This window comes from Phyllostomus hastatus, unplaced genomic scaffold (assembly GCF_019186645.2).
Source record: "Phyllostomus hastatus isolate PE091 unplaced genomic scaffold, TTU_PhHast_1.1 phas_contig_551, whole genome shotgun sequence".
Lineage (NCBI taxonomy): Eukaryota > Metazoa > Chordata > Mammalia > Chiroptera > Phyllostomidae > Phyllostomus > Phyllostomus hastatus.
Genome location: NW_025333909.1, coordinates 9,010,741 through 9,034,150, shown reverse-complemented (window position 1 = coordinate 9,034,150; position 23,410 = coordinate 9,010,741). Strand labels below are relative to the sequence as shown.

At 39.1% G+C, this 23,410-nt stretch overlaps 1 protein-coding gene across 1 annotated transcript in view; it reads left to right on the top strand.

Moving 5' to 3' along the window:
• Window positions 1-23,410, top strand: part of CHM (CHM Rab escort protein) — a 144,152-nt gene that overhangs the window by 43,271 nt on the left and 77,471 nt on the right. Inside the window, exons 3-7 of the mRNA XM_045847467.1 lie at window positions 1,436-1,508; window positions 4,380-4,504; window positions 17,297-17,681; window positions 22,446-22,562; window positions 23,050-23,170. Of these exons, the coding sequence (XP_045703423.1) occupies window positions 1,436-1,508; window positions 4,380-4,504; window positions 17,297-17,681; window positions 22,446-22,562; window positions 23,050-23,170 (821 nt within the window). The remainder of the gene's footprint in view (window positions 1-1,435; window positions 1,509-4,379; window positions 4,505-17,296; window positions 17,682-22,445; window positions 22,563-23,049; window positions 23,171-23,410) is intronic.

The following is a 23,410-nucleotide window of genomic DNA, read 5'->3' as shown; positions in this document are numbered from 1 at the left end:
AAGATGAAATACTGCCATTTGCAGCAATGTGGATGGACCTTGAGAACATCATGCTAAGTGACATAAGCCAGACAGAAAGAGCCAAGAACCGTATGATTGCACCCATAGGTGGGAGGGATATAACGCTGAAACTCACAGACACAGACAGCAGTGTGGTGGGTGGCAGATGGAGGAGGTGAGGGCAGTGAAGGGTAAATGGGTTCAAATCTATGGTGAGAGAAGACGATTTGACTTTGGGAGGTGGGCACACAGTGTAGTATACAGATGATGTGTCACAGCCCTGTATACTTGAGACCTTCATAACCTTGAAAAAATCACTAGAATATTATTCACAGACACAAAACAGTACAATGAGCTGACTGTTCCTCAGGTCCATGTCAGCAGTTGATTGAGGAGCGAAGTCTAGCAGAATTTTGAGAGGACATCCAGTAGCGCTGTGGTTGAGGAATTTTGAATACCGTATTGAAGGTTTTAGCTTTGTTTCATTTTTCAAGGAGCTTTTATAGATTTTCATTTCATTAGATACAGAGGAGCAAAATTCAAGACAAAACAAAGCCAAGAATTGTTCCCACCCCGGAACTAGAGTGGGATGAGTGTCGTTTTGGTCCCCACTGGATTGGCAGTGGGCAGTTATGAACATGCGTATGCTGTGTGTCTGTGTATACATACACAGACACACACACATTTTTGCGTGTGGGAGATGGCTTGAGCAGTGGTGGCGGCAGTATATATTAAATTTTGATAGAAGAGTTAACAGTTTCTATGCCCTGGCTGGCGTAGCTCAGTGGATTGAGCGCGGGCTGCGAACCAAAGTGTCGCAGGTTCGATTCCCAGCCAGGGTACATGCCTGGGTTGCAGGCCATGACCCGCAGCAACCGCACATGGATGTTTCTCTCTCTCTCTCTCTCTCTCTCTCTCTCTCTCTCTCTCTCTCTCTCTCTCTCTCTCTCTCTCTCTCTCTCTCTCTCTCTCCCTCTCTCTCTCCCCCCTTCCCTCCTTAAAAATAAATAAATAAAATTTTAAAAAAAAGGGTTAACAGTTTCTCCTGTGTCTTTCTTGAAGACCTACCAGATTTTTTCCCCAGCCATTTTTGTTCACCCAGGGGTCCGATGTATCTGCTCATTGCCCGTATCAAGCTGTGAACAATCACGTGACCAGTGAAGAAGTCTCTAAGGAGGCCAAAGAGATTTTTAACTCCTTACACAATGAAAAATTACCTTTGGGATCTAAGAGGTCCGTTTCTATTTATTCCAGCCTGCTATGTCCTCTAATCTCAACATCCCAATTCGGTGTGCTTTTGAGCTTTGAGGCAGCAATATTGAAAATGGAATGAGTTGAAGGGGCAAGGGTGGTTTGTTGATAACGATTGGTGGCTAGAGTTTTATACCCTTTTCTTTACTCTTTTTTTTTTTTTTTTTTTTTTTTACTGTTACAGAAGAAGCTACTATGGAGGAAACTGGGCCAGTTTCAGCTTTTCAGGATTGTTGTCCTGGATAAAGGAATACCAGGTAAAGTTCTTACCTATCTTTAATTCACTAGGTTTTATATGTGTCGTGTAATTGAAGAAAATCCTAGGCTTCATCCATAATATACTCTTTTTTTATCTTTTTAAGTATACTTTATTGATTATGCTATTACAGTTTTCCCAATTTTCCCCTGTATCCTCCCTCCAGCCTGCACCAACACTCCCCCTTAGTTCATGTAATAAACTATTAATACTTCATTTTTACTTTCTTAAAAATTATTCAGTCACCATTTCAAGTAAGATTTTTCCAATGCCTTCAAAGTAGAGATCATGCTTTTTAAACATAAATAAATATGTTGGCTGAAGAATAAAGCACATACACTTGACCCATTTTGTCATCATTCTATATGCCCAAATATAAAGCAGGTTTTTTCTCCCAAATAATTTATAAAAAAACACTTCAGTTCTTATAAAATGTCGCCTGTAGTAGTTGCTCTTTCTTCAGTTAGTACATTTTTGGGGGAAAAAACACTATTTGGGGAAAATACATTCATTTGAAATGATCTCAGTCGTTTGTGGTTTTATGTAATTGTAGAAGTCATCTGACGGAATCAGTGAAAACAAAAAGCAAGGAAAAATTTTAATATAAATTTGGTAATTTTTTTCCAAGGGTAGTGTCTCATGACTGTAGCCATTGTATGTCATTGTAAAGAAGTATTTCAAAGCTTATTTTAAGCATACTAATGGGAATTGCTTATGTCGTGGAGTTCATCAATTTTTAAGAGATGGAGTTAAAAAATCCTGTCCTAATTTTAGATAAATTGTGTATGTGGCTTGAAATGAAATTCCTGCTGAGAGCGTCATACAATGCAGTGATGGAATGAGAAGCTGATATATCTCAGAAGAATTTAGGCAGTTTAGAAAGGAGGGTGTTATACTCCAGAAAAGTGTATTCAGTGAGCTAAACTAATATAGCTAAGACTTCTTAAGCACTTACTTTTGCTAAGTAAGCAGCACAGTAAGCGTTGGAGTTGGACTGATTAATTTTATGGCGTGCATGACTCAAAATGTACTTCCGGTGATGACAAAGACATTGGTGTTGAAGATTCCATGAAGAGTCAGTTTGAATAACATTGTTATATAGAGTGTGGAGAAATGACCAATATTTGTAAAGTAGCATTGCATGTAATTCAAACTATGTGTATATAAATCAAGGAAGTGGTACAAGTAGACATTAAAATGTTTTATCTATATGCCTTCAATGTTAATATATTTATGCTTATCAGGAACCGCTTTGTGAACCTTATCCTTGGGGAGCCTCTGTGAGGGTAATGTAGTGCTCCCATACTTCCATGGGAGAATGTAATCTGGAATCCCGGAGCACCACCAAAATACATTTCCCCAGTGGCTGCGTAGGAAAGTTTTGCTGCGTGAAGGGATTGAAACAAAAATTGGTGATGGGTTAGATTTGTTAAACTAAAATATTTTTGTAGACATTTCTTTTATTTTAACACTCCGTTTACTCTAGCATCATGACCCTGTCGTGGGATCCTTTGTCCCCTCACTCTCTGTCACTGCTCCACAGTTCTTACCTCTAGGCCGGGAACCCCATGTCTACACATTCCAAGTTCCTGTTCTTCACCCCCTCTCGTACTCCTGTGGAGGTGTTTAATGTTGCCAGACAATTGCACTTAATTATAAGAGATGTCTGCTACTGCTTTTCTTGGGTTTACAATGTTAAATTTAAGACAACGAAACTTTTTAAACTAAATGTGTTGGGGTGACATGGGTTAATAAGATCACACAGGTTTCAAGTGTACATGTCTATGGTGCATGATCTGTGTATTGTATTGTGTACCCACCACCTGCAGTCAGATCATCCTCTGTCACCATGTATTGGATGTCTTTACTTCCCTCCCACTCCCCGCCTCTGTTAACAACCATACTGTAAGACAAAGAAACTTTTAAAAGTAACTGTTGCCCTACTTTATCAGATCTGTAAGTTTAGACATTTTCTGAGCTGAATTTACTTAAAGGGTATTGTAGTAATACTTTACTACTAGTTGTCTGGGTATGTGTCAAATATTTTTAAACTTTTTTTTTGTCTGAGAGATGGGTGTGAACTAGATTAAACATGTAAACAGTTTAAAACGTGATCCTTGACATTTGAGAAAGGTGTATGTTGGCATCTTCAAAATTCCCCTGTATTTAGATCTTGCCGTATCATAATTTTCTCCTTAAAATATTGTATAAGTAGGAATTACTGAAAATTTTAAAGGATCACTTTCAATCCTTAGTAGTAGTTTGCATCCTTTTATATTTTCTTATTTTTATTGTCTTCCTCAATATAAAATATTAAGGGGTTGATTATTTCTGTTGTTTACTAAAGTCCTGAGTTCTGTTGGGATGAGTACTTTTCCAAAATATTTTTTACATTTATGCAAAATTGGACATGGCTGGTGATCAACCTTGAAAGATCAAAGAGTAACTGGAAAGAATTAATTTTGAACATGCTGTTTCAACAACAAAATGTACAAACTTTATGATTACCAGATCATCAGAACACATAGGCCTGATTCTCAGCAGATGGAACATTATTTGCTACGGTTTTTCAGCAGTGTGAAAACAGCCACGCCCAAATGACTGCATCGAAATACCAAGTATGCTGATAGGAATTTGTAAACCAGACCAAGCTTTTGATAGGACGGATTTTATTCTTTGTTTGTCTCGCTTTCCGTTGAGGTTGGCGCACTGCGCTGCTGCGATTGCCTCAGTGGCTGTGCAGTGATGTCCAGCTTTGAGCTTGGATGGGCGGGAAGGACAAGCATGAATTTGTAAATGTACGAGTTTCCTCAGAAGGGTACAGCCTCAGGTTGCTCAGTTGGTTACAATTTCTCATCTGTGTTTTCTTCAGGAAAAGAGTGACGTTGTGAATGAAAGCCCGGCATGGCAAGAACAGATCCTTGCAAATGAGGAAGCCATTGCTCTTAGCAAGGTGGACAGAACCATTCAACATGTGCAAGCGTTTTGTTACGCCAGGTATGAAAACTCTCGATTCAGGATAAAGTTAATGGCTTCTTATCAGTACTTCAGAAGAAGCTAACAATAAGGATTTATATATCATTGGTTGCTACGTGTCTGATATGCTGGTTTGCGTTTTTTAAAATGTAATTTTCAGTTTTCTCTCTTTAGATAGTAATAATAATGATAATAATATCCTGTATTAATGACTTGTCATTTACCAAACTCTTTTAAATTTATTATCTTACTTGATTGTTAAAGCTATCCTGTGTTATGATAGAGTGACTAGCATTAGTTGCATTGTTTTCAACATCCTTAGTAAAACGAAAAAAGATTAATTTGCTGAATGTCACATTGTTTGATAAATGTCAAGGCTGCAGCCAAGCTGGTTAGTAAATGGAGCCTAAGATTAGAACCCAGGATTTTTACATTGTAGTCTGCTGTTTTTCTAGCTCTTCTGAGATAATGTTTCAAGTAGCAAAATGGCAAATACACACTGTTTTCCTTAGATAGTGTTTATCTAAGAAAATTTATGGAAAATTATAGTTTTGCATTTAAATAATCAAATTGAGTGTTTCTAACATTTGGGGCCATACCATAAATCAGGAGAGAATGGTGGGAAACGTCGGTGTTTTCAATGTGTCTGGCTGAGAGACTTTAGTATTTTAAAATATTTGAAAAATTCATTTCTTCACATGATGGAGTTTATAGGCTGAGAAGTAGTAATTGCATAGTTCAGTGCAATAACTTAGGTAGTTATGGAGTTCACGGGTTTAGAACAGGGGTGTCAAACTCATTGTCACCGGGGGCCGCATCAGCCTCGAGGTTGCCTTCCAAGGGCCGAAATAATTTTAGGACTGTATAAATGTAACTCCTCCTTCACTGTTCAGGAGTTGAAATTACATTGCCTGACCAATGTCAGACATTGGTTAGAGCCAGTGCGGACAGATTTAAAACAGATGGTAATCTCAACTGAAAACTCAGTGCTTTAGTACAATCAGAAATAAATATGTGGTAACTGTCTTGTGTGTCCATGAATACTGCTGGACTAGAATATAGTGACCATGACACCATGGTTGTTGGAGAGGTACATTTTGATATTTTAGGGTCTTTGATTTCTCTCTGCTCTTCATGCCAATTGGGGTTTATAGTTTCTAATGGCCGAACCGACACATGTGGGTGCAGAAGAAATGGCCTCATTTTCAAGGTTTGATTTCTCCATTTTCATTTTTGGAACTTCTTCAAATGCAAAAAGGAAAGATTGGTGGTAGAAGGTTTGTTTTAAACCAGCGAACTAGAACCCTTCTATATGTTCCTTTAAGTGGCTATTAGAGCGTGGAGCAAGCAGTGAACTGGGATAATGTTCTGTACGTCTTCATTTACTTGGAAAAGGCAGCTGGTTATTCATGTGACACTAAGCAGGAAGAGCCCTGAGAGGATGCAGTGGAAGAATGTACACAAAATCCACTTGCCTATAACAAGTCCTACAAATGTGTATCAACAGGAATAGCAGTAGTTCACTTACCACCACCCACACTGGGGCGTGCTGAACCTTTTGGATCGTGGCGGTAAACCTGGAATTATGGGAAAGGCGCTAGGCCAGAATACCTGTCACAAAGATCTACTTTCTATGACAGATCATAACCCAGGACCCACTAACTTAAATCCAAAGCCTTGTTTAATACGTATTTCGGATAACCTTATTTTCCATTGTTTTTGTCTTCTTTCCTACCATGGTCATTTTAAAGCAGCAGATAGGAAAGGGAGATCTGCTGAGAGGCGAGCGCACTGCAAACCACAGGAAGACCCAGGTTCTAGTCTTGCCTTTACCGTGCAGCTCGCTATGCGATCGTGAGCGAGAGCTGCCTCCTCTCTGCACCTCTGTTTTACCGTTAGGAAAACAAAGGGTTTGGACCACTTTATCCCTAAGGTCCCTCTAGGCTGTAACATGCTGCTGTTTTTAGGTGCTACTTGCAAGACTAACAGAGGAGGATTAGACAGCGTTGGCAGGTGGAGAACTGGTGGGTCAAATGGCCTTCACGTTAGAGGATCCCTCAAGGTCATCAGTGTATGATAGCACACAGTATAACAGTGGGTGGTCATATTTATATTGCATTTTCTTTAGGTCAAAGTTAAATTACGATCTTTATCCTTCCCTTGCAAGTGGAGGGGAATTTTAAATGCATTTTAGAGAGATGAGCAATAAAAATTACTAAGATAAAATTTTTAACATTTTAAGAGATTAACTTTGGTTTTCCAGAAAGCGCCTGCATTTCCTTGTTGAGTAAAGTCATCACTATTTGTAGATCCTTGAAATTCTTGTGGAGTCTATCACAAAATCTTTGTGAGTTCCCTTTGGTAAATAATGAAAAACATGGTACAAGTTCCTGGCTTTGTGTTGTTACAGTTGGGTTTTTTTTTTGCCTGTGTTATTCATGTTAATGTCGTATTTTGTGGGCATAGTGGGTGTGTGTGTAGTTTTATATAATTTTAATACATATGTAGGTTCATGTATTCCATGCTGTGGTTGTTCCATAGTTCATTTGACCATTTCCCCATTGAAAAACATCTGGGCTCTTTCCAACTTTGTCTGTTACAAATAAAGCTGCCATACACATTCATTCACAGCATTTTGTGTGAACATAAGTTTTTATTTCTCTGGGATAAGTTCCCAAGTGTACAATTTCTGGGTCATATGGTAATTGCATATTTAGTATTAAAATAAACTGCCAAGCTGTTTTCCAAATGATTTGTGCCACTTTACATTTCCACCAGAAAAATGTATGAGTTTCGCCACATGTTCACCAGCATTTGGTGTTGTCACTTTTTAAATTTTACCTATTTTGATAGGTGTGTAGTGATAGTCTCATTGTAGTTAAATTTATATTTCCTGATGGTTGATTTTGACGCTCTTTTCGTGTGCTCATTTGCCATCCATATATCTTTTTTGGCAAAATCCCTATTGATATCTTTTGCTCTTTTTTTAAAATTGGATAGATATTTTCCCTGTGGAGTTTTGACAGTTCTTTATATATTCTAAATATGTGTCTTTTGTGAGGACTGAGGTTTGCAGATATTTCTCCATAGTCTGTAGGTTCTCTTTATCATTTTAAACAGGGCATTTTGCAGAGTGAATATTTTAAATTTTGATGAGTTTCAATTTATCTGTTTTTTCCTTTGTGAATTGTGATTTTGGTGCCAAATCTAAGAATTCACTGCCTAGCAGTAGACTCCAGCACCATTCACTCAAAAGGCTCTTTTTCCTACATCGAATTACTGCCGCATCTTTGTCAAAAATCACTGGCTGTACTTGGGTGGGTTTATTTACGGATTCTGTGTTCTGTTCTATGTGTCCGTACAGGCGCTCCTTGAGTTATGATGGGGTTATGTCCTGACAAACCCATTGTAAATTGAAAACACTGTAAGTTCAAAACACATTTAAATACGCCTACCCTACTGAACATAATAGCTTAGCCTAGCCTCCCTTAAAGTTGCTCAGAACACAATGTGTAAAAATTGCTGGCAACACAGTATGTTATAAATAATGATAGTTTACCGTCATGGCCACGTCGGTGACTGGGGGCCATGGCATGCTACACTGCCCAGCATTAGGAGGGAGTATCATACTGCATATTGGTAGTCCGAGAAAAGATCAAAATTTGAAATATAGTTTTCATTGAATGCACATTGCTTTTGCATCATCATAAAGTCAAAAAATTGCAACTTGAAGCGCCATAAGTTCAGACCATCTGTATGTCTTTTTCCATATCCACGCCACATGGTCTTGATTACTACAGTTATGCGAGGTCTGTCCAGAGGGTATCCAGCCATGTACTATGAAAAATAGAGACATTTATTGAAGAAGTACAAGATACAAGAAACATTGTCCATAGGATAATCACGCCTCAGTCCCCGTCCATGTAGGCACCTTGGGACCTCACACAGTTCTCCCAGTCGCCATCAGCTGCCCTCTCATAGTTTCCTGAGTCTCATCAATGGTCTGAAATCTCTTCCCTTTCAAAGGTAGTATTAGTTTTGGGAAAAGCCAGGCGTTGCAGGGCACCAAATCTGGGCTGTGGGGGGCTGAGTCACCTGGGTGATTTGATGTTTCGCAAAAAAACCTGCATGAGATGTAATACATGAGCAGGTGCATTGTTGTGATGAAGCTGCCAATCACCAGTCGTCCATAGCTGTGGCCTTCTGAATCATCCAAATATTTCCCATGGAGGAATATTCATGCTCAACTCAAAATTGGATGCAGATTCGTTGGTCTACTCGCTCAGTCATGTTGAATGCAACAGCCATACAGTACGCATGCCCACTCAACGGCATCTACCACCCCCACGGACTGGTACAGTGAAGTCGTCACTGTTCATGCATGCGCATTCCAGTCCACTCTCTTTGGCCACCAGGTTACATCAGTGTCACACAAACGGTTCTTGTTATATTAACAATGTCTGGACTTTTTCTGAACAGACCTCTAAAGTAGGAGTTAATATGAGGTAGAATCTTCCAAATTTGTTCTTTGTCAGGATTGTATTAGCTATTCTATAATTTTTGTCTTTCCATATCAGCGTTTTAGCAAAGCTTTGTCTATGTCTAAAAAACATTGCTAGAATTTCGATAAGAATTTCATTAAAGCTGTGGATCAACTTGGGAGAATTGATATCTCTATTGAGTGTTCTGTTCCACCAACAAGGCATGTCTCTCGATTTATGAAGGTCATCTTTGATTTCTTTGTACAGAATTGTATGAGTTTCAGTATACCAATCCTGTACATGTTATTAGTTGTATACCTAAATATTTCATTTGGAGCAATTGCAGTTGTGAGTAAGAATCGCCTTTTTGATTTTGCTTTCCAGACATTCGTAAGTGGTATCTGGAAACAATTGTTGAAAACTTGGTGAACTGGCTTATTAGTTCTGGGAATCTTTTCATTGATTCCTTGAGGTTTGTATGTAGTATATAATATGTAGAACACGTATTCTGCAAAGAGAAACAATTTTATGTCTTCCTTTCCGTTGGCTTTTTATTTTTAGAGTCTGTTTTCTATTGAGCATCATGTGTTTTCTCTCCACAGCCATACAGCACAAGTTAATTGTGTTTTCTACTTACCCTTAGGCTCACTTAATGAAATTTTTTCCAGAAAGGAAGTTGTTATCACCGTGTCCCGAGGACTTGATAATTATACACTAACCCTAGGAAATCTTTTAGGGTCTTTCACATGCTAATTATCTTGTTCTTGCGCACTACTCTCTCATTAGAGAGAGATTTGATTTTGCAAACCAAATCTACAATCTGACCAAATGGCAAATTACTGTAACTTCTAAACTTTAATGGTCATTCACACCAAGAGTTGAGTGGATTTAGTTGCATCAGACAAACAGAAGTCAAACCTCAGTCCTTGGTACATCGATGTCGCACAAACCATTCTCATTATATTAACAGTGGCTGGACAGACCTGGTATATATGTAATGGAAAAAATACCAATGGCAAGTTTTTGAAAAAAAAAATGCCTTTAGCATTTAAATATTTAAAAATGGTGTGCAGAATAAAATTTTTGCTTTAGAAATGGGCTTATTTGATGTAAATATTACTCAATAAACTCACATAACCATTGAACCTCTCACAGTCTCCAAGCCTTTCTAAAATATACTAACTCTCTGATCAAGAATATTGTGGAAAATCAATAATAACAACGAAGCTTAACAACATTATCCATTCACAATATCATTTACACTACTTATTTTTCTGTTATGTTTATCTTTTTATCTTTTACCATTTTTATTAGGTTTATAGAGACATTTAGGGATATAATACATACATATACACAACTGCTGTAACCTGGTGCTTTGCATATTTTATTTCATTCAATTTTATGGAATCTGTGCCATGGCAGTGTGCATGAGTCATAGCTACATTTTACCTTCAGATAATCTGAAGGTTGGTTGGAGGCAGAGGTAGAAGAGCCAAGACTTCATTGCAAGTCTGTGTAACTCAACAACTCGGTCTGCTTTCCCGGGATCCTGTTGTATGTCATGCAGCAGATAAATACACGTGTGCGCAGCAAGGGAGTCATTCCACCAAATGCTTGAACTATTGCCTTTGTGAGGACTAGCACCTAACCGCATTTACTTTTTATAATTTACTAGAATGCTGTTTAGTATTGTCAAGTAGTCCTATCTACGGTGGAGAATTGACATGCCTGCCTACCTCCCGCCGTTAGGAAGCTAAGGGATGCGTGCAGTACCCTTTAGCTGTCACGACTGTGGTTTGTGTGCTGTGGGGTGTTTTTGTTTGTGTAGGGGAGCAAAAAGCATCTTCTAATTCTGGTTTGAAATAGTCAACAGGCGATGAAAAGGCTCAATACATTAATTCACACTTAAGTCACACAAAGGTAAACAATTTTTAGGTAGAGAATTCCTGCCTGTCAATTGCCTAGTGCCACGTAGTTTCCTTAGTAAGAAGGGATTTTCAATTATTTTTAAAGATTTTATTTATTTTTAGGCAGAAGAGAAGGGAAGGAGAAACAGAGGGAGAGAAACGTCAATGTGTGGTTGCCTCTCTCACGCCCGCATCTGGATACCTGGCCACTCATGTGCCTCCCAGTAGGGCCCTGGCCTGCAGCCCAGGCATGTGCCCTGACTGGGAATCGAACCAGCGACCCTTTGGTTCCCAGGCTGGCATGAGATTTTATATTTCTAAAATATTGACAAGAACTTGTACCTTTCCTGTCCTATTTTTTGTATGATATTGAACATCATTTTCCCTTTTCTGGCATGATAATGCTAAAGCAGGATAAAAATTTGGGCCTTAGATTTGCAGCTGAACCAAGTCTAGTGGATTGATACCAAAGCATACATTCTACTAGTAATCCAAAATTCTATGCTTTTTACAGTTCAGAGGAAGCTATTGTTTAATACTGGGTGCAGATAAGTTTGTTTTAGGATGCAAGTGACACAGTGCCCAGCTAAAAGTGGTTCAGACAAGTAGCTGGCTAGGCAGGTGGGCCAGCCATCACGGGAGCAGCTGAGTAGATCAGTAGGTTGGTCACTGCGTAATTTGTTAATGGAGCATCTTCACCCCAATCAGCATGCTGGGGTAGCTGCTCTGCACTGCTCTTAGCCTTCTCTCCAGACTAGCTGATGGAGAGGATGGTTGCCATGGTTCCAAAGAGGTTTTCACGCAACAGAAATCTCTAAACATGAAAGGAAGTGGGAGAGTTTTTCCTAACATGTGCATGCTTTTTGGGGGGTTATTACTCTGCTAGACAGTTTTGACCAGAAGCCCCACCCGACTCTCCCTTGTGTCATTGGCCGAAACTAGATGACCTACCTGCTCACGGCAAAAGCAGTGCCTAGCACAGGTCAGTACAATTGCAGGGATTGGCTTTGATCAGCCATGATCCATCCCCTAGTTGTGGGTACCTTCTGCCTGATACTGGAACAAAATATCAGCTCTTAGGGCAGTGAGGAAGACGGCAATTAATGGGTTCTGAGTAGGCAAGCAACAGAACCTGCCGTACCCCACCTTCGGAAATTTTCTTTTTGCAGAAGGTGATAAGAGGTTTATACTTGAGCTATATTCTATAGTATGCATTAACATTTTAGGTTGGTAATAAGTAGGAAATATATCTACCAATATATTATGTTGCGGCAATTCAAAATTGATTACAGTGGGGCTTTTTTTTATATTACTATTTTCTGGAACAATAACTTTTGGATAGTGTGATTTTTGTAAGTCTTATGAGTAACCGTAAACATTTATTTGCAGGAATAAACAGCTGGGTAGCAGTATAACATATACTGTGTAAATCAGGAATGAATGGCCTTACAACAAAGGGCATACATCAGAGTAAAAGAATACAATCTCTGCAGCAAGCTGTAGTGGAGAGAAAAGCTGCAAAGGGCTGAAAAATAAATAGTGAACACCTGTGCTGAATAAATTAACCAGCTGGCTGGTAATTTTTCATTTATTCATCTGAAAGGGCGACTGTTCAAAGGCATTAATAAGACATTCACTTCGAGGCGTTCTTTTGTTACTACCATTAATTAATAAGCAATACTAGATAATATCAGAATTTATACCCCCCAAATTCTCAGGCTTATATATAATTTTTGGCAGTTAGAAAAAAATGCATTATATAAGCAGTATTCAGCAGTTGCAATGAGGTAAAATTATCTAAAAAATATTGCTATACTGTATTGTAAATGGCCTTTGAAATTCAAATTAGCAATACAAATGACCTTAAATTTCATTTCTGAAATCTGTTTTATTGAAAGTTTTTATAAGAACTAATGATACAGATTTTCCCTTTATATGTTAAAATTAGAGTATCATTTTAGAACTCTAAAATTTCCTTTGAGAGCATGTAATCCAGTGACATTATTTTCAACCAGCAAATGTGTTTTTATAGTATACTTTTCAAATATTTTAAAATTAATAAAATTGAGTTATTTTGTTCTGAAGTTTGCTTCCAAAAGTTCAATTATCTTCTTTAAAGAATTTTAAGACACCAATATTGTTTGAAGTTTGATTGTTTTAAAATGATATTTTATTGGTTACGCTATTACAGTTCTTCCAATGTTTCTCCCTTTGCCCCCCTCCACCCAGCACCCCCCACTCCCTCAGGCAACCCCCCCACTGTTGTTCATGTCTGTGGGTCCTGTGTATAAGTTCTTCGGCTGCTCCATTTCCTATCCTGTATGGAAAGACAGATGAACAGTATTTTGCTTACTTAGGAATGGAGTGTAGTATGTTTTTGAAGTTTTCTTGTGCCTTTATTCCTTCTAGTTAGGTATTCAATTCAACTTTGACAGAGCTTCAAAAATATTGTGGTGGTCGTTAATGGAAAGTAAGGCCCCTACTGTGTTTTTAGTGCGTATGTTTTACGTAGTGCTAGGGATTTCACCGAATTCTGATGTTGAGAATAGTAAACTGAATGGCTTATGCATGTCAGACGGATTCTCAAAGAATAACTCCTTTCCTCACATTGACACTTGTATTTAAGTATTTTGGCTTTTAGCTTTCAGGTTGTCTGACATTGGCGAGTGCGTTCTATTCACTCTGCAAAGTCTGCTTTCTCAATATAATAAAGATAACCAGTGAGTAGATCAATCTCCATGGTGTCATCATCGTGGTCTATAATAGGACAAGTCGCCATATTCTGTCTTATCTGTAAAGTATAATTAATTATCCTGTCATCTCTCAGCTTTATCTTTGTGCATGGAACTTTTGCTGAAAAAAAGTTACTTTAGATCCCTCACGTGCCACACTTTGGTTTGTTGGTTTTCGAAATAGTGCAAGTGGATACGGAACACGAACAATTTTGTAGAGTATATACCCATCCCGTTTCATGTCATCACCCTTCATCCTGAATGTCACTAATGTCACTGGTGCCGTTGGCGGTGATGTGGTCAGAGAACTTCCAGTGAGTCTCAGAAAACCTGGGTGCTCCTGTTTTGCGTTGCTTGTTGTTAACTGTGGGATGTTTTCCAGTATCTTACATTTGATTAAGACTTTATGTTTGAGTAAGCTCTTAGTGTTTTATACAGTACTTTTAAGGCACATGGAGTGATCTCCATTTTGTACATCGGGAACCTCAGACATTGTGAGTTGCCTAATATGTGCAAACTACTGCATTTAGGGCTAGAACTTCCCTGACAGTCGTTTCCGAGATCTGAAAAGTCTTGTTGTAACATTAATAATGTCAAGTTTGTTTTCACTATATTTAATTAAAATTACTAGGTTATAACAGTAAAAATACCATGGCATTTTATTTCTTGACATATTTAATAAGTTATTTGATTCTTCCATCGTGCCCTTTTCATTGCAATATTCATAATTTATAATTCATAAAAATATAAATTTTAATAAGACCCTCTTTCAGTGAACCAAGACTTGGGAATCCACCATCTACTGATTTTTCCTGGCCTGATTTGTTTGGCTTTTCTACAAATACCTTTCATATTTACATGCACAAACCATTTATTTATTCATAGAGCATCTATTAGATAGCACGGTTACTGAGCAGAGCGGCAGGTATTATGAGGAACATACAAGAAGAGATGCTAGGGTCCTCGCTCGAGAATTCAAGTATGATTTGAAATAGAAAGTATGTCCTGGACAGACAGATGCCTATGAAAAAGGAGCTGATAAATAGATGCGAGGTAAACCTCATGTGTGTGTTATGTGTGTGTGTGAGTTAGGGATGAGTTGTTCAAAGTGAAATTTAAACTTTTTCTTTTTTTTATAACATTAATTCTTTTTTTAAAAAAGATTTTATTTATTTCTTTTAGACAGGGAAGGGAGGGAGAAAGAGAGAAACATCAATGCGTGGTTGCTGGGGGTCATGGCCTTGCAACCCAGGCATGTGCCCTGACTGGGAATCGAACCTGCTGCACTTTGGTTCGCATCCCGTGCTCAATCCACTGAGCTACGCCAGCCAGGGCTTAAACTTTTTCTTAAAGTGAATGGATTGTTGAAGTATATCCTTGTTTGGGGATGGTGCAGTTATGATATTATGGGGTGCAGAAAGACTGTCCCAGAATAAACAAATGATACGGGCCCAAACCTGCAGATCAGAGTTTGATAAGTTAGGGCGTGGAGATGCCATGTTGGAGGCAGGAGCAATGAGACTGGAAGATGGTACATAAAGAAGGTGATTTGGGTCAGAGTCACAAACCGGAAGATTTTATGTGGTAGGGTTTAGATTTTTTTTAAACAAATTTTTGTATTTTATTTTTTTACCAAATGTAGTGGGGTGACATTGGTTAATAGTATCATATAGGTTTCAAAGCGCACATTTGTATGATACATGGTCTGTCTATTGCATGGTGTGCCCACCATCCAAGGTGGAATCATCTTCCATCACCATAGATTTGACCCCCTTTGACCCTTTACTACCCCCACCCCCTTCCCTCTGGTTACCACCACACTGCTGTCTGTGTCTTTGACTTTCAGTTTTTTTTATTTTAAAGATTTTATTGATTTTTAGAGAGGGAAGGGAGGGAGGGGGAGAGAGAGAGAGAGAGAGAGAGAGAGACATCAGTGTGTGGTTGCCGGGGGCCACGGCCTGCAACCCAGGCATGTACCCTGACTGGGGATCGAACCTGTGATGCTTTGGTTCTCAGCCCGCGCTCAATCCACTGAGCTACGCCAGCCAGGGAGTTTCAGTTTTATATCCCACATATGAATGAAATCATATGGTTCCTAACTTTTTGTGTCTGACTTATTTTCTCAGCATGATATTCTCACAATCCATCCATGCTGTTGCAAATGGTAGTATTTCATCTTTTCTATGTTTGAGTAATATTGCGTTGTGCATATGTATGTACCACATCCTCTTTATCCAATCATCTATGGAAGAACATTTCAGTCGTTCCCATGTCTTGGCCACCATGAATAATGCTGCAGTGAAGATAGGGGTGCATATGGGTTTGTGGCTATACGCTGTCAAGGTTTTCAGGTAGATACCCAGAAGAGACACTGTTGGGTCATATGGTAACTCTATTAGTTTTCTGAGGAGCCGCCATGCTGTTTTCCACAGCGGCTGCAGCACTGAACATTCCCACCAGTAGTGAACGCAGGTTCCTTTTTCTCCACAACCTCTCCAACGCATGTTATTACCTGTCTGGCTGACAATGGCCACTCTAACAGGTGTGAGCCACTGGTAATTCTTGAGCAGTCAATTAGCACATGCTTGCTTCCCCATGGCTCTGAGGCACAAGGCACTTTTATTGCCTCACTGGTGCAACTCACTGAAAATGCAGGTTCTGTGCAGGATGACACCTCGTGGAGGGCCCTGGCTGGTGTGGCTCAGTGGACTGAGCGCCAGCCTGCAAAACAAAGGGTCATTCGTTCGATTCCCAGTCAGGGCACATGCCTGGGTTGCAGGCCAGGTCCCCAGTATGAGAGGCAACCACACATGGATGTTTCTCTCCCTCTCTTTCTGCCTCCCTTCCCCTCCTCTAAAAATAAGTAAATAAATAATAAAATCTTAAAAAAAATGTCATGGAGACATACATTGACGCAGGAAGAGTGGATGTCAGTAAAGGCAATAATAGACTGAGAGTGTTAACTCAGGTCGTAACTTTGGAAGTGGCGCTACCAGTAGAGGAATAGACACTGATACCTAAAGTACAGCAGGAAAGAATCTAGAAATTGTGATAAGCCAATTTCTACTTTCATGATACTTTCTTTCTAGCTCTGTCTCACCCCCAATAATAATAATCTTTGATAACTTCCCGTGTTGGTCGTTTGCTCTGTGCCTGGTTTTTTGCATGTTATACTTTATTTGATCTTCAGGACAACCTTGTGAGGGAGGTGGTATTAGCCACCTGTGGTGTCGAGGGATGATGGCTCTGTGTTATAGATGGGGTGTCTAGGTCGGAGAGGATAAATAATTTGACTAAGTTCACGGAGTCTCCTCGTCATAGGGTGAGTGAGGGTTTGAACTGCTCTTTGTTTATTCAGAAGGCTGTGGTCATGAGCACTGTTTTGATTTGTTTCGAAAGTACAGGTCCACTGTCTGCTTGAAATTCCCCAAAATGTACATGTGACCAGCCTGCCTAGCCCTGAACTGTTTGTGTATTTTTCAAATGTTAATTATGTTTCCTATTGTAAATAATAAAACCAGAATAGATGAATATTTAATGTGTGGCTCACAGAGGGCAAAAACACACAGAGAACTTGATCAGAACAAATGGCGTGAAGAAATAAAACTTGCCATTACAAGGTAAAATGGAAAAGTGGGGCCAAGTGCAGCGATCAAAAACGTGGTGTTGATTATGATTGTAATTTCTCATTAGTCAGGATTTGCACGAAGGTGTCGAGGAGGCCGGCGCACTGCAGAAAAACCACGCCTCGGTGGCATCTGCGGGCTCCCCAGCAGCCGCAGAGTCGGCCTGCCCGCCCCCAGCAGGCGAGTCGTTAAGCACTGCGAGCAGCGAGGGGCCCGCAGACCAGACTGCCAGCGCGGATCCAGAGTCGGCCCTGGAAGCACATGACGCTGAAGTGACCCGGGAGAGCGCGAACCATTGTGATGATAACACTTGTGTGCTGTCAGCTTCGGAGGAAACCAGTGAACCTGTGCCTGCAGCAGAAGACATCGCAGAACAACCAAAGAAAAATAGGATTACATACTCGCAAATTGTTAAAGAAGGCAGGAGGTTTAATATCGATTTGGTATCAAAGGTAAGGAGCACTTTCACCCATCTTACCATAGAACAACACTAATTTGCAAATGATTTTTGTCAAAATTTGCCAATTTTTATCATGTTATTGTCTGAAGTGCAGAACATTTATTTTGTAAAGATACAGTAGCCAACGGTTTTTAATTCAGTTAAATACCTTTAAATATAGGTTTAAAACATTAAAAATGCTCAGCACTAGATTGCAAAGGATACTTTTGTAGTTTTTTTTAAATTTTTTAAAAGATTTTATTTATTTATTTTTAGAGAGGGAAGGGAGGGAGAAAGAGAGAGAGAGAGAGAAACATCAATGTGCTCTTGCTGGGGGTCATGGCCTGCAACCCAGGCATGTACCCTGACTGGGAATCGAACCGGCGACACTTTGGTTTGCAGCCCGTGCTCAGTCCACTGAGCTACGCCAGCCAGGGCTACTTTTGTAGTTTTTGTAGTGGAGTACAGGGTCTACCCTAATATTCTCCTACTGCATAGATATGAATTCTATCAAGAGAAAAATTTTAATGATTCTAATCGCAGAGTCAGGTTATGTGTAGTCGCTCTATTAAGTGAACTTATTTGTAGCCCTTATATATAGTCACTGTTTCAACGTCTATGTGATAATGAACATTCCAAAAAAAAACCCATGCAGTGTTGGAGATCCTCTGTTCACGTGTGAGAGCTTGGAGAATAATCCCACGGTAGTGGGGCCAGGGAGGCTGGAAAGAATGCCTTTACCTTTGGTTATATTCCCACGCTTACCTCTAGTGTCAGGTCCGTGTGGTAGTCTTGAGAGGCTAAGGCTCATTTAGTGCAAAGAATACAAAACCACTAGAATAAAAGATAATGACCTTAAAGAGTTAAGCTGTAGGGCAGGGTGAAAATATAAAGGAACAGACACCAAATACCGTTAGTTGAGGGCAAACAATGAGAAATGGAAAGGAAGTAAGGGAGGGTAGTGAATAACATCAGTCTACCCACAAAACTAAGCTTTTCAACTTAATGCGTTCTCCTCAAGTTCAAGTTATAAAGAGAGGGACTAGTTGCATGCTCTTCACATTTTGCTGGTACAATCCTATATCCCCACACTGCTGCTGTCTTTGAACTCGATGCTCGAAAATATGAGTATCTTTTTACCATCCATTGTCTTTTCCTATCACATAGCTCTCTGAGTCTGATTCGGTTCGGCTCCTACTGCGTATTTCTCCCTATGTATTCTCCCCCACCCTCTTCCCGTCTTCCCTTTGCCATTCATTTGAGGGTGGAAGTTCACTCATAGTCCACTTGTTCCCATGAGCAGGAAATGTTTTGTTTTTTTTTTTTTAAAAAGTCCGGCTGTCCACTAACAAATAGGTTTTATTTTGAAAATTTCATTTTAAGTGACTTGAAATGTGGAATGCCTTACTTAAATAAACAATGAAGTAAATAATGGTTAAGTATGAAGGCTACTTCATAAAAGTCTCTAACCCTTAGGGTAACTGACATACAGTATAAATCTTGCAAAGGAAAATGGTAGGAGACGTTGCTTTTTCATGTTTGGAATTAGTGTACGAAACTATTTACCTGTATGAGAAAATGAAGGGTGATTGTAGTGGAAGGGGAGAGAGTTAGGCAGATGATAAGACATTTCAGGAGACTCTGAAGGAGATTTCTGGGTATATCTATGAGTTTAATGGTTCATAGTAGTGGTTCTGTTAGGGTAAATTAAGAGCAAACATGTTGAGAAGCATCAAGGCAGGTGTACTTTGTTCTGCACAGTTTTCATGGGTTCATGCACTTAAATAACCAATAATGATTTACTGTCCTCATCCTACAAAAGCAGGAGTAGCTAAAGAATGTGTAACTATAGCAATACAAGAGGCTTATAATCGTGTTTTTGATGTGATTCATTCAGAGAACATTCACTGAATGCCTACTGTGTGGAAAACATTGTATTCTATGACATTGCGGCAATCAGTCATGCCTTGGAAATTTGATCTGTTCTAATACTTGCAACTATAACCTCTAAGTTAAGGATTATTGCCAGATACCTATCAGGTGCCCTACTTTTTCCTAAAGTTCAGTTTGCTGTCTCCATACTTAGCATTCTATCTGATGCGGTGCTTTACAGTTTATAGAACACATCTGTGCAGACAACCTATTAAAAAGGGATCTTGTAGCCCAGGGTAAATTAGTTACATAAAATACTTCCTAGTGTTATACTGCTTAGACGAGTAGGCCAAGTGATGAAAGATCAAGTTCTCACAGTTAAAACTTATTTCTAAAAACGTTCATACCTTTTCTAATTATGAAAGCAAAAATTATTTTTAAGCCTAGTTCCCATTCTGTTAATCAAATTGAAGTCTTCTTTAGCCTCAAACCACTGTGAAATTGCCATGGTAGATTACTTAGAGAGTGATGAAAAGGAGGTTTAAATTTAAATATGGTAACAGAATCATTATTCCTAAGCTTCAGACAAAATTTAGAGGAGTTTTAATTGAAATTTATTTTCACTCTTGAGTGATATCCGAAATGCATTATTATCCTAATATTTGTGAAATGCTTATGACCACTGAGGGATCTTTGAATCTCGAGTATTTTTAAACAAATGAATTACTTGAAGCACCTTTTGAAATTATTATTACAGAAGTAAGACTTGGTGATGTATTCTCAAACATGGGGTGACATCAGTTGTGTTGTGTATTAGGCTGAAAGTAATGGGATAACATGCCATAATCTCATCAGTGGAATTGGGTTAATTAAAACAAAATGAAATGTTTATTTTGTTCTGCATAATGCTGGACTACTATAATAAATAGTCAATAAAAGTCACCTCACTGATAATTGATTATCAGAAATTCTTTTTTTTTAAAGATTTTATTTATGTATTTTTAGAGAGGGAAGGGAGGGAGAAAGAGAGAGAGAGAGAAACATCAATGTGCGGTTGCTGGGGGTCATGGCCTGCAACCCAGGCATGTGCCCTGACTGGGAATCGAACCTGTGACGCTTTGGTTTGCAGCCCGCACTCCATCCACTGAGCTACGCCAGCCAGGGCTGGTTATCAGAAATTCTTTACTCGCCTCTTGGATACTCATACTAATGGTTTAGATTTTGAAATTCCATTTTTCTGTGAAGTAGAGCTAATTTTTAAAAATTTTCCTGCCTTATTTAAGGTGTAACATTTACATTTTTAACATTTATTGAGTTATGGTCACTTAAGGATGTTTCAATATAGAAAATAGCCAAATCAGTTGCATTTAGCCATATGGTTAAATTGCAGACATGTTAGTACTGTTGAATTTGGTTTTGTCTCTCTCACATTGGTTATGAGAGACGTTGAAGGATTAAATCAATTCCTCACATGCTTACTGGCAATACCAATCACCCTTACTTCCCGAGAAAGACATACCTCAGGTCAATCTAGACTGTTGGCATTACAGAGGGACCTTATAAGTTGACTCTTTCAATGGAAATGTATAACCACTGTTTTTCTTGTGTCATTGACCAGGAGGTCAGTGAGCTCCTTTCTTCTTATTGAGCACCTCGCTTTGGATAAGACTGCTGTTCCTTATCCAAAACCCTAGAGGCCTGGTGTGTTCTGGTATTCAGATTTCAAAATATGTACCGTATTTCGCCATGTATAATGCCCCAAAATTTTTGAAGGCAAAATAAGGCTACACATTATCCATGGGTAGTACTAATTCCGTATCTATGTAAATGTTTTTTAATGCTTTTATTGGTACTCATGCATTAAAAGCGTAGTTTAGAAAGCAGTAATGATATCTGTATGCACAGTAATACCCTGGAATACGATCATCAGTTTTATATATAAATAAAAAATTGAGCATAGCTCAGTGGATTGAGCTCAGGCTGCGAACCAAAACGTCACAGGTTCCATTCCCAGTCAGGGCATGTGCCTGGGTTGCAGGCCATGACCCCCAGCAAACGCACATTGATGTTTCTCTCTCTCTCTGTCCCCCTCTCCCTTCCCTTTCTAAAAATAAATAAATAAATAAATTGAATTAAAAAATTATAATGAAAGATTTTTTTCCCCTGACTGTTTGGGCCAACAACGTGGGTGTGCGTTATACATGGGAGTGCATTATACACAGCCAAATGCGATATGTTAGATTAACCCCCCCCCAAAAGTCCTCATAGGCACAGACTACAGGAAGGTGATCACTAGGAGGGAAGGGGGGTGGGGAGGTAGGAGAGAGTGAAGGCGGGATAGATGATGATGGACGTAGACTTGGGGAGGTAAACACACAGCACAGTACGAGTTATACAGATGACGCGGTGTAGAATTGTACACCTGAAACCTGTATAATGTAATTAGCCGGCATCACCCAGTAAATTCAATAAATATGTATTTTAGAAAGTAATACAGTGTATGTGCTGATATGCTGTGTATGATGTAGCATCCTTAGCAAGGGCTGAGGAGGTACTCTGTAATTAAACACATTAATATTTCTTAAGTCAGATGGATTAAGTGGGACAAAAGTAGAAGAACCTTATATCTTATATCCATTTGGGTCGGGTTTGGTTGCCAAACCAGTTATGTTAAAACTTTCAATTCCAGAGGTTTTTGGATTTTGAATTTCAGATAATCAGTTGTAAGCTTGGAATATGTTATGAATTATAATATTAATAGGTTTAACGCTTTTTACAAATAATTCAATTGGACAGATTTTACAAATAATTCAAAATATAGCAACTGTATGTCTGTATTTAGCATTTATGAATTTTCTACAATTTCACCATTTATTTCATGCTATAAACTATTTTCTTTGTACAGCTGCTGTATTCTCGAGGATTGCTAATTGATCTTCTAATCAAATCTAATGTCAGTCGCTATGCAGAGTTCAAAAATATTACCAGGATTCTTGCATTTCGAGAAGGAAGAGTGGAACAGGTACTATGCTGATCATCTATTGTTACTGGATATGAGCTTAAGTGATGGTTTGCTTTAGAAGGATGAGCAAAATCATTATTTTCCTAGTAAAGCTGAAAATCCCGGTCCCCTTTGATGACTTACAAATGTGAATAGTAAGAGATTGCTCAGTTAAAATGTGCTAATTTTCTCATGAGTTCTTCTGCAGCTTGATGCTGGTGTCAAGATGGCGTTGCTGCATCTGAGCTGTCATTTGCTAGTTACCGGTGACATGCCATTGGCCTTTTAATGGCATAAGGGGCAAGCTGGCAAATTAAGTGGGGACAGCTCACAAGTTAATTAGCTCTGAAGTCAGCAGAGATGCCATTAGAGCTGATGGAAGGCAGCGTGAAACAGCCTGGCTAGAACGGAAATAATAATCTTGTTATAGTTTAAGGAAAACAATGTAGTTTGGAATCCTTGTTTATAACCAGGAAGCAGTTTCTTAACTTGAAATCACGTGTTTCAGGTTCCTTGTTCAAGAGCAGATGTCTTCAATAGCAAGCAACTTACTATGGTAGAAAAGCGAATGCTAATGAAGTTTCTTACATTTTGTATGGAGTATGAAGGACATCCTGATGAATATAAAGGTATTGTTTTTCTTTTCATTGTGCTTTCCTATTATTGTTATTATTTTTAAAGATTTTCTTGATGTAGTTTTAGAGAGAGGGGAAGGGAGGGAGAATGGGAGAGAAACATCCGTGTGTGGTTGCCTCTTGCGTGGCCGCCATGGCGGGCGGGGAGACCTGGCCCGCAACCCAGGCATGTGCCCTGACTGGGAATCGAACCTGCGACACTTTGGTTCACAGGTCTGTGCTCAGTCCGCTGAG